The sequence below is a fragment of the Rhizophagus irregularis genome, chromosome 9, assembly GCF_026210795.1.
Source record: "Rhizophagus irregularis chromosome 9, complete sequence".
NCBI classification, from domain to species: domain Eukaryota; kingdom Fungi; phylum Glomeromycota; class Glomeromycetes; order Glomerales; family Glomeraceae; genus Rhizophagus; species Rhizophagus irregularis.
The window spans coordinates 390,018-402,263 of NC_089437.1; the positions used below are offsets into that span (position 1 = coordinate 390,018).

At 24.8% G+C, this 12,246-nt stretch overlaps 3 protein-coding genes across 3 annotated transcripts; all 3 read left to right on the forward strand.

The window, feature by feature from the left end:
- Positions 1 to 3,916: 3,916 nt before the first annotated feature.
- OCT59_029119 (uncharacterized protein) lies at positions 3,917 to 5,552 on the forward strand (the record flags this gene model as incomplete). The annotated part of the gene is made up of 1 exon (XM_025327297.2): positions 3,917 to 5,552. The coding sequence occupies one exon, from the start codon at positions 3,917 to 3,919 to the stop codon at positions 5,465 to 5,467; it is 1,551 nt and encodes a 516-aa protein (XP_025171988.1). The 3' UTR covers positions 5,468 to 5,552.
- Positions 5,553 to 8,402: 2,850 nt separating this feature from the next.
- OCT59_029120 (uncharacterized protein) lies at positions 8,403 to 9,922 on the forward strand (the record flags this gene model as incomplete). Its single annotated transcript, XM_066141643.1, has 2 exons — positions 8,403 to 8,650; positions 8,722 to 9,922. The coding sequence occupies 2 exons, from the start codon at positions 8,403 to 8,405 to the stop codon at positions 9,920 to 9,922; spliced, it is 1,449 nt and encodes a 482-aa protein (XP_065994492.1).
- Positions 9,923 to 10,435: 513 nt separating this feature from the next.
- Positions 10,436 to 12,195, forward strand: OCT59_029121 (uncharacterized protein; the record flags this gene model as incomplete). The annotated part of the gene is made up of 2 exons (XM_066141650.1): positions 10,436 to 10,689; positions 10,762 to 12,195. The coding sequence occupies 2 exons, from the start codon at positions 10,436 to 10,438 to the stop codon at positions 11,954 to 11,956; spliced, it is 1,449 nt and encodes a 482-aa protein (XP_065994493.1). The 3' UTR covers positions 11,957 to 12,195.
- Between the last annotated feature and the right edge of the window lie 51 nt (positions 12,196 to 12,246).

Consider the following 12,246-nt stretch of genomic DNA (forward strand, 5'->3'; position numbering starts at 1 on the left):
AGAATATAATGGACCCTTTTTCCATATTGCTAAAGTATAGTTTTCTAACTCATTAATAATGATAAACTCGTTGTATGGTATCCATTCAAATATTATATCATTAGATCTATTAATATTTAATTGCATTTTTTGAATAAATTCATCAAGTTTTACATTTCCACTAGTCCAATTTATAAAATTATTTCTTAATTGATTTATTTCACATTGTTTGCACCATTTATCTATCACATATTCGTAACCACATTTTTCACAATATTTGTTGAAATATTTATCATTAAAAACTGAAAGATAAACTTTCGTATTTGGATTTTGAGATATTCCAATGACTATTTTAGATGTTACAGATGATCCAAGCTATCAAAAAAAATTTACATTATATTGATATTCGGATTTAAATAAATAGAATTCAAAATAAAAATCAGAATGTTATTAAAAAAAATTCTAATATCTCATACCATATTTAAAAATTCATCAGTATTTTCTTGTAAATTATGTTGATGCTTTAAATAAACTTTTCTATCTTTCTTCCACATTGCTAAAGTATAGTTCCCTAACTCTTTAACAATGATAAACTCATTGTATGGTATCCATTTAAATACATTATAATTATTAATTATTAATTGCATGTTTTGGATGAAGTCATCAAGTTTTATAATTCTATCATCCCAGTTTGTAAAATTATTTTTTATTTGATCTATTTGACATTGTTTGCACCATTTATATCTTCTACCTTCGTATTCGTTACCACATGTTTTACAATAATGGTTAGAAATTTTATTATCAAAAACTAAGATATAAACTCTTGTATCTGGATTTTGAGATACTCCATAACATTCAACTGGATAAGTTAAATATGATTCAAGCTACCAAAAATAAAAAAAAAACAAATTAATGATATATTAACATTATAATTAATTTAATAAAGAAAATTAATACCTTATTTGCAAATTCTTCAGTTATTACATTTTGTAAATCATATAAAGATCTTAATATGACAGTTTCATACGGTCTTCTTATCCATTCCTTATTATATCTATTATAATGTAATGAACCATTCTTCAATTTTGCTTTAGTAAAACAATTATTTTCTATTTCTTTAATATCAATAAGTTCATTATACGGTATCCATTCAAATACTGCTTCACCATCATCTGAATTATCTTCGACATCACCGTATTTTAATTGTTTTTCTCTAATGAAATTATCAATTATTTCATTTCCACTGGTCCAATTTGCAAAATTTTCTGCAATAATTTTCTTCCCAGTAGTCAAATTTCCAAAATCTACAGGAACTTCCATTAATTATAAAATTATGAACTATAGAACGATGAATAATGATTTTAAATAAAAATAAAGTACGATACTAAATTTGGTTAACAAAGACTTATATGTTTTCGTAGTACATCATTACGTCACAAGTCTTTTATTCATCGATCATCCCAATTTAAGTGTGTCGATCCGTTAAGTTATCGGATAAACGGATATTAAATTTATCCAAAAATCTGCATTATCAAACTAAGTAAACTAAGTTTAAATCATCATATTAGATGACTATCCCCGCTGGTAAATCATTGATTGACCCAAGTTAATAAAAACTAGATGATACAGACTAAAATATATCGGATAATCGCAGATCAAATATCCGTTTATCCGATTAATTAATACTATCCCAATTAACGCTAGTTTGTTTTTTTATTCAGTTGCCAAAAACGTCAACCCTATAAAAAATTTTTATCCATTATTTCTGTAAAAACTCCGTAAAAATGAGCCTTTCATGGATCCATTCACGGAAAATGTAAATAATTCGATAAATTCCGGGATATAATGTTATTAATTCCGGAAATATGAGCCTTTTACAGAAAAAGATGGAATATAAAAAAAGGATCGACTTTTTTTACAAGGAAAACCTTAATTTTTTTATTAAAGGGCGTAAAAAAATAAACAAATAAAAAAAGTACAACGAAATCGTATGAGTCTCTTATTGAACAATCATGGCATCAATTCATTGAACATCCAATTAACGTTAGTTTATTTTTTATTTAGTTACCAAAAACTTCAAACCTTAATTTTTTTTTAGTAAAAAACGTATTTTGGTAAGAAAAAAAATATGGCGTAATAATGTTCTACGAAGAAGCATGACTTTTATTAACTTGGACTTGAAAAGGGACTCTTTCTGCCGATCATCACGACTATTTTTTCATACGTTTTTCCGAGATCAACAAACTTCGCTAGGATTATGAAATATGAAATTATGATATTTCAGGATTATAAAATTTTATAATTATGGCAGTATTATGGCAAATTCAGGATTTTGAATGAATCCAAAATTTGAAGTTGCCATACAGTTCCGAAATTAAGCAACTTTTTTTTACACATAATTCCGAATCAAATAATTTTGATTACACACGATCCAAATCTAAAAGACAGAGAACAAAAAAAAAATAGAAATAAAAAATAAATATATATTGAAAAAATATATATATATATATATATATTGAAAACAAAAAAAAAAGAAAAAATATATATATTGAAAAAAAATTTTTTTCGGCCGATCAGAGAGTAATCTAAAAGTTTCTACCTAGAAGATCATATTTATATTGCAAATCTGGTAATTTTTAATTAATACCTTATAATTTGACATAATGATTCAGGTAATTCCCCTGAAATAATTTTAAACATGTCCGGAGTTCAAAAAAGGGACAAGTTTTATATATTTCAGTTTTAGTTATACGCCAGATTTTTTTTTCCACTAATAAAATAATTAAGTTTAAATGTACGATTTCACAAAATTTCATTCATATTTGTGAAATCTTTAGAAGGAACTTAAAATGATTGATCAATATTACTAAAAAGGCACAATTATCGCTCTTTAACTTAATTAAAATTAAATTATGAAAAAGTCAAAATCAAATTGTATGTAAAATGTAATATACCAAAATTTTTTACTCTTTGACGTAAAATTTTTGCTGATACATGTTTAAGAAACATACCTTTTCCCGACAACGATTTCCCGACAACAATTTCCTGACAAGACAAATTCCTGAATGGAAAAGCACTTTTTCCCGACATGTATTATCCTGACGAAATATATCCAAAGACATTATCCCGACATGACATTTTCCCGAATCAAATGATTTACAAAAAATACCAGAAATACTTGATTTTTTATATAATAATCAAATAAAAATTTATTTTAACTTACTTTTTTCGCATAATTTAATTTTTTTTAAATGAAAAATGAATTTATTCTTTTACAATTATTATATTTTACCGCGTAATTTATCTAATTTATATTGTATTTTTTTTTATCTGAGATAATTTTTTTTTTTGAACATAATTAAAATTTCACGTATCAAACTAAAATTGCGTAATTTATTTTTATCCTCTGATCGGAACCATTTACACGATTATGCAAATGTAGTTATACCTACTGGATAGTTCCCAGGTTGCAGTAAAAATTAACTAGTGATTATACTATAATAGACAGCTTTGAAAATATGCGTGAATAATTCAGAAAGATTTGTGCATTTTCAAATGAGGAAACTTTCTTTTAGTTCTGGAACTTTTTAAAATTTTTAATATTTTTTTAAAAATCTTTTAATAAAATGAAAAAAAAACAAAGCGAAGGAAAATAGGATTCAATAATAAAATGTTTGAGAAGGTGTTATACTATAACAAGATCTTCAAAGACTTAAAATATCGTCGAAGAAAGCGTGATAAACATACACAAATATATCATGATCTGCATAATACATTTTTTAATGAACTGCGCCTGATTATTAAACATGTTTGTTACACACAATTTATTGACATTAATTGTGCGACAATATCGGAATTACCCACTCCGAAAAATTGAATATAAATTCAACTCAGTTTGGTCTTACAATAAAATGATACGCTACTTTTTATTTACAATATGTCATGCTCAAAAATATTTTCAGGAGATTTACCTGAATTAATATATGAAATCATCAAAAATTTTCATAATGATTATTCAACTTTACATTCATGTGTTTTAGTTAATAGATTATGGTGTCGTTTAGCAATTCCATTATTATGGGAAAACCCATTTTCAATCCCTACTGGAAATTATAATTTTATTGAAGTTTACTTGTATAATTTGAATGATTTAAAAACACAATTAAATAAATATATATTTATTGATTATTTATTACTTTCAAATACACTTTTTGATTATCCTAGTTTTATAAGATATTTGAGCATGTATAAAATTTCTCTTTCCATTGTGAGATGGTTAAAAGCTAATGATAAAACTTCAAAATTCAATAATAGAAATGATTCGAAATCAGTATTGGAATTTAAAGAATTTAAAGAATTGATTGAAATGTCATTAATTAAATTATTTATTGAAAATGAGGCAAATTTACATACTTTTGAAATTAAGGTAGATTACAACAAATATTGTAATAACATTCTTGAATCAATTTTACAAAATCCAAATTTCATTAACAAAATTGGAAATTTAAAATTTTCTATTTTACGCTCTAATACGTTAACTAATGATCGTATATTGCAAATAATTAATCCACATCAAAATCTTAAAAGAATTCTATTAGGTTATGATAATTTATCTTTATATCGATCATTATTATTATCAAAAGAATCTAATTGTTCAAATACCTTAAATACAATCATTTTCTATTACATCAATTTAAATGGTATAATTGATTTAGTTAAAGTATTTGAAAAATTGAATGTTTTAGAATCTGTTCATATCATTTATTGTTCTTCTTTAAATAGTTTTATTCAACAAATTATTAACTTAACCAAACCATTTAAACTGAAATCTTTACTTATCAACCGTGAGAATTTGCATGATGATTTATTACAATCATTATTACAAAAATCTGGAAATTATTTAGAAAATCTCGCATGTGGGAATGAACAACAATTATTGGAATTAATTATAAAATATTGCAGAAATATCAAATTTCTTGATTTATATAATATTGAAACTCGCCTTACTTCTCTAATATTCGATTTAATTTTAAATATTAAAGAAAATCTTAATTATCTTTCGATCAGGGTAGGGAACTATCAAAATATTAATAATATCGAGTTAATATTACAAAAATTAGGACAAACACTTCCTTCTAAACTTGAATATTTAAGCTTGCTTCTTTATTACATTAAAGCAAATGATTTTGAAGTATTCTTAAAAAATTCTCAAGATAAATTCTTTAAAAAGTTATTAATTAATAATATGATGCGAGAATATAGAAATGATATTGATATTTTACCTTATATAAAAGAATATATTATGATGGAGAAGAGAGTCAAATATTTGGCTATTAAGAATACTTGCATTTATGTTAGTAGTAGGAAAAGGGTAGATTTGTCTAGTTTTAAAGATGAAGTGAAGGAATTTAAGTTACATAATATTAAAGTTCTAAGTTATGTTGATTTATCTACTGATATTTATGGGTTTTTGAATGAAAATTATTAATTATTTAGTATTTTAGTTGTTATTTAAAATAACAGATAGTAATATTTTTTCAATTTATAAATGATGGAAGTTGCTTTATAAATTACTTATCTTAAAATAAATATCCATTCATTAATAATTAATAATTTTTAAGAAATTTTATTACTATCCATAACAATTTTATAAATAAAGTTCCCATAATAATGTACTAGAAGGAGAAAATTAACCGAGCTTTTGTATGTCTAAAATTACCAATTAATCATTGTTTATTTTCTCTTCTAAAAGTTAACCATTTGTACCTGATTTATCATATAAATGATATTTCAAATATTATTTCTCTTAAATTTTTCTAGCAAAAAATTAGAAAACTTTAACTAAATTTCCTGTATAAAAATTCCTTAACATTAATAGGTCTATAAGAATGACACAACCTAGTTAAATTAATTTATTGATTAATGCTAATAGGTTTTAACCATTATTATTATCAACTTTACATTTAATAGCAAAGTTAATCACAAAACAAACTGACCAAAAAAATAAAACTAAAACAACCCTAATTTTAAATAATATTTTTTTTTTTATATTTTAGAATGAATTTTTATTGCTAAACTTTGGGCTAAAATGTATTAAAAACTCTTTAGTTCAATATTCTAAATGTTATTAAAGTTGATTAGTAAAAAATAAACAGATACTAAACACTAGTACAGAATTTAATTTACATTAATACAAATACAAATAAACTGGAACAAAAATCAACAAATAAATTGTCACAAAAGATAGATTTTGACCTATCCATTTTGATCCACTTGCTTCATATATTTCTAAAATTGGATTTTAATAATATAACTTTTTTATAAAATAATTTCTGGACATTTTTAATAGGATAGAAAGTCCGTAAGTTTACGTTTATTACTAATAAAAGCCTAAAATTCATTATTTTTTTAAAAAAAATGAAAGTTTTTTGTTCTTGTTTAAGAACATTTTTTGATTTTTTAATAAAAATTTTCAATTTTTTATAATTGTTAAATTTTTTTTCTCACCTGAAAATTGGTTTCATTAAGAATTTTTCGTTTGGACTTTGATAAAAACGCATAACATTGATCTATACTGAAAAGAAGATTCAACATAAAAGGAAATTTTAAAAAGTGATTACTAGTCAGTATAGTTTACAATACAATATATAATATATGTATCATTAACAATATTCATTCCTTATTATACCTTGATAATTTTATTAAATGTGATACTAATATCATTACATTATCACTATTAAACTCTTAATTGTTACCACATACGAATTTCTTAAAAATTCCGGAAAAAACTCCGCCGATAAATGATCATTTTTCTAGTTTTTTTTTTACTCCGAAGAAACTCGGACACGTGATGCAATTTCTCCGCAGAAATGATTTAATATTTTAATGTGGTCGAATAAAATTTTTTTTTTAATTTTGCAATATATTTATACAATTGAGGAATTAAAGCTTTTCAGATACATTTATTATATCGCTTAATAATCAAAAAAATTCAGCACTCGTGATATGTCTGCGCCTGATTTATTCCGTGTTTATTATAACTCGTTCCTAATCAATGTTGGATATTGTTTTTTTTTGCAATACTAACGAAAAAAATTTAGTTTCTTAATCATATTTCCATTTGGGAGAGCATTGGTTTTAACCTTTTTTTATTTTAGCTTTTTTTTTTAAACTGAATATTAACAGGAATAGCAGAAACTTAATAATGAAATAAAAAAAGGAGTAAGTGTTAACAAAAGATCGGAACAATAAAGTAAAAAGAACAACAAAAAAATGAAAAAGAACAAAAGAAACGAAAGAGGAGTGGAAAGGAACGAAAGAAACGAGGGGGAGTGAAAAGGAGCAAAAGAAACGAGAGGGGAGTGAGAAGGAACGAAAGAAATGAAGGGGAGTGAAAAAGAACGAAAGAAACAAAGGGAGAGTGAAAAAGAAATGAAAATAATAATAGGAGATGAAAATGAAATAAAAATTGAGATGGAAAAATAATAGAAAATGAAAATAATTATATGAAAGGAATATAGTAAAAATAAAACGAATCAACAATTGGAAACAAGCAAGAAATGAAAGCAACAAAAGATAAAAAGAACAATAAGAGATAAAAAAAAATGAAAAAAACCAAGTAAAAAACAAAACTCATAGTAAGAAACGAAATGTAATAAACGAAATAAAAAAAATAAAAACAAAAAAAAATGAAAACCAACACTACCTTAATTATAGAGAACCAAAGGATCTAAAAAAATAAAATAAGGTTAATAAGGAAGGAAATGTAAAGAACAAAACTTGCAGGGGCTACCAGAAGTCTTATTAAAATAATAAGGCAAAAGACACTCTAGAGCAGATTTAGTTTGTCCTAGGTCTTGATGTGAGTGGTAGACTTGGGACGAAGACGAAATAAAAAAAAATAAAAACTTCATGAAATCGCGTCTATGTAATACTGAACACACCTTAATTGCAAAGAGCCAAAGGACTTAAAAAGAATAAAATAAGGTTAGCGAAAGGTAAAATATAAAATGAAATAAAAAGAAAGAAATAACGTACCTAGTTGAAAGGCGAGCGAAGGGTCTAATAATAATTTATCTCAAGGTTTTAATAATATGTATAAAACAAATAAAAATAGTACCTTTAAAGTAACAAAGTAGCATTTACCTAAGATATAGTTGATGGAACAGCCGCTCTTGCTGAAAATATATATGATAAAAATAAAAAATAAACTTAATTCTGGCCGGAATTAAAATTTGGCCAACTTTAACTAAATTATGTGATAAACGTTGCTAACCAATTAAGTCTAGATCAACGTACTTAGCCATTTCTATACATCTTATCTTTCCATAAACTCTTTTTTCACATGGTATCCGCTTATATATATAAAAAATTTCCTTTTAATCGTTCAATTCAACTTATATTTCTCAGACTCGAAATAAAGAATGTCAACACAATTTTTTTCTAGGTTAAGTAAAAATTATATTGAAATTTTAGATGAAGAAGAATATAATGATGTTACAATTGAAGTTGGTAAAGATCCAAACGTAAAAATATTTCGTGCACACATGATTATCCTATGTTACCGTTCGCCATTTTTCCGACGAATTTTTGCTTCAAATAAAAAGAATGATAGCTTAGCTCATTTTAAGTTGCCAAATATTTCACCAAAACTTTTTCAGATTATTTTAAGGTAAGTATTTATTATTATAGATGTTATTAATATTTTAGATAATTTAAACTAACATAAATCTTACAATATAGATATATTTATGGTGGTATCATTTCGTTAGATGAAAACGAAACTTCAGAAATTTTAGAAATTTTAACTGCTGCTGATGAGCTCCTTCTTCAAGAACTAGTTAATTATTTACAAGAATATTTAATTAAAAATAAATCTGAATGGATTAAACAGAATTTTGAAATTACTCTTCAAACAAGCTTTCAATCTAGTTCTTTATTAGAACTTCAACAATTTTGTGTAGATTTTATGGCTAAATCACCAGTAAAAGTATTTAATTCGTTGGATTTTACATTGCTTCCTGAAAAATCTTTAGTTTCACTCATTAAAAGAGATGATTTACAAATGAAAGAAATTGAAATTTGGGAACATGTATTAAAATGGAGTCTCGAAAAAAATCCTACGCTTATATCAGATCCAGTGACTTGGTCAGATGATGATTTCGAAGTAATGAAAAATACTTTGCAACATTGTTTACCTTTAATCAGGTTTTTTAGTCTTTCATCCGAAGAATTCGTGCAAAAAGTTCGTCCTTATAAAAAACTTTTAAGATCCCAACTTTATGAGGAGTTGCTGAATTCTTATCTGAATCCTAATAGTGAACCAAATGATGACATTTTACTTCCTCGATATAAAAATATTGATGGAATCATTGATTCAAAAATTGTTAATTTAAATATTGTATCCTTAATTTCACGGTGGATCGATAAATTAGATATTAAAAGTAAATTTGCTTATGCAAGAGAATTTTATTTACCATATAGATTTAGATTATTATTAAGGGGAAGCCGAGATGGATACACTCCTAAAAGATTTCACGAATTATGTGACAATATACCTCACACTGTTACGTTCATTAGAGTATCAGGAACAGGAGAAATTCTTGGAGGATATAATCCTTTAATATGGAGATATTCGAATACATTTGATGATGAATTTGGCAAAACAAAAGATAGCTTTATATTTTCTTTTAAAAGTAAGGATAATTTTAAAGATTCAATTTTAAGCCATGTAAAATGTATAAGCAAATCGTTGTTTTATTGCGATGGGTATGGCCCTACATTTAATTTGGACCTTTGTTTAATGGTGAATAATAATAATGATTTGAGGGAATATAATATTTGTCAGTGTAAACAAACATGTTATGAAAAAAAGATAAGAGATGAAGAATATTTTAGAGGAAATGAATATGAAGTATATCAAATCATAATGAAAGAAGCCTAAGTTCAAGCCTATGTATATTATTTGTATCTTTATATCTTCTTATATTTATTTTACATTGTAAGTTTAATGAACCTACAAGTTTTTGATTTTATTTGAACATATTTTACCTTCTGCTTGCTCCTAACGTAAATCAATCAATTAAATTCTTTAACTTTGACGTTAAATCTAATTTAAATAATTAAAAGATTCATAAATATTTTTTATCATAGGTGTAGTATAATAAAAGAAATATATATATATTATTGAATAAGCAACATAAAATTTAGTAATATTACTCTTATAACGTATTAAATTTTCATCAGCCAATCAACGATTGTATTCATTTAATTTTTCTTTAAATAGTGTTGGCGTAATGCCGTAATGTATTAAGCAGATACTAATCCCTATATATATTTAATTTATCTATATTTGGTAATATAATTTTGATCAGCATTTAAAAAAAGATTTGCAACTTGCTTTCTGTAACAATTCATTTCCCCGCCTTCTCCCATTTTTAAAAATATAATAAAAAAAATGGTAAAACAATTTTTTTCTAGTTTAAGTAAAAATTATATTAAAATTTTAGACGATGATGAATATTATGATATTACAATTGAAGTTGGTAAAGATCCAAACGTAAGAATATTTCGTGCGCACATGATTATCCTGTGTTACCGTTCTCCATTTTTACGAAAAACTATAGCTTGGAGTAAAGGGAATAATAATGATAAATTAGTTCACATTAAGTTACCAAATATCTCACCAGAAATCTTTCAGATTATTTTAACGTAAGATATATTCTTGTTCATATTATTTATATTAGAAATATTTGCATTTATCATTAATTTTTTTTAATGTAGATATATTTATGGTGGTATCATTTCATTAGATGAGAACGAAACTTCAGAAATTTTAGAAGTTTTAATTGCTGCTAATGAACTTCTTCTTCAAGAACTAGTTGATTATTTACAAGAATATTTAATTGTAAATAAAGCTGAATGGATCGAACAACATTTTGCATTTACTCATCGAACTAGTTTTCAATCCAATTCTCTCTTAGGACTTCAAAAATTTTGTACAGATTTCATGGATAAATCTCCGGAAAAAGTATTTAAATCGCTAGATTTTACTTCACTTTCTGAAACTTCTCTAATTTCACTTATTAAAAAAGATGATTTACAAATGAAAGAAGCTGAAATTTGGGAGCATGTATTAAAATGGGGACTTGAAAAAAATCCTACACTTCTTCCAGATCCTACAACTTGGTCAGATGATGATTTCAAAATAATGGAAAATACTTTGCAGTATTGTTTATCATTAATTAGATTTTTTATTCTTTCATCCATAGATTTCTCTCGAAAAGTTCATCCATATAAAAAGCTTTTGAAACAACGACTATATGAAGAATTATTGGGATCTTATCTGGTTTCCGATATTGAACCAAGTAATAATATTTTGCTTCCTAGATACAGAAATATCGATGGAATCATTGATTCAAACATTGTTAGTTTAAATATCGTTTCTTTGGTTTCAAGATGGATTGATAAAATTGATATTAAAAATAAATTTGCTTATACTAGAGAATTATATTTACCATATGAATTTAAATTATTATTAAGAGGAACTAGAAATGGATTTACTCCTAAAAAATTTCATGAATTATGTGATGACATACCTCATACCGTTACATTCATTAAAATAAAAGAGACGGGAGAAATTATTGGGGGATATAATCCTTTGATTTGGAAGTCACATAGTTCTGGTCAATGGGGTAAAACAAAGGATAGTTTCATATATTCTTTTAAAAGCAAGAATGAATTTAAAGATCCAATTTTAAGTCATGTAAAAGTTGTTAATAATGCGTTATATTATCATAGTGGATATGGTCCCACATTTGATAATGATCTTCTGTTATATGAGAAAGAGAAAATTGGTTTGAAAGATTATGATGGTCATTCTTGTAAACTAGATTCTTATGAAAAAAAGATAAGAACTACAGAAAAGTTTTCAATAGACGATTATGAAGTGTTTCAAATTGTAAATAAGGAAGATTAATATTATGATTTCTCATAGCAATTGATTGAATGATAACTTATCATATGGTTTTATTTGTTTTACTATGGTAATACATAGGGAAATCCATGCATACATTTTAATTATCTACAATATTTAAATAATTGGATAGAGTTTTGTAAAAGTTATTGAATGAAAGAACGTTATATAATGTAAATATGTACTTGTATTGTATTCTATACAGTGAGTCGTACAGTGCGTTTCTATAAGCTTACATATACGTAATTTTCAATAATTTTATATTTAAATTTTAAAAATAATATTTATGTGTT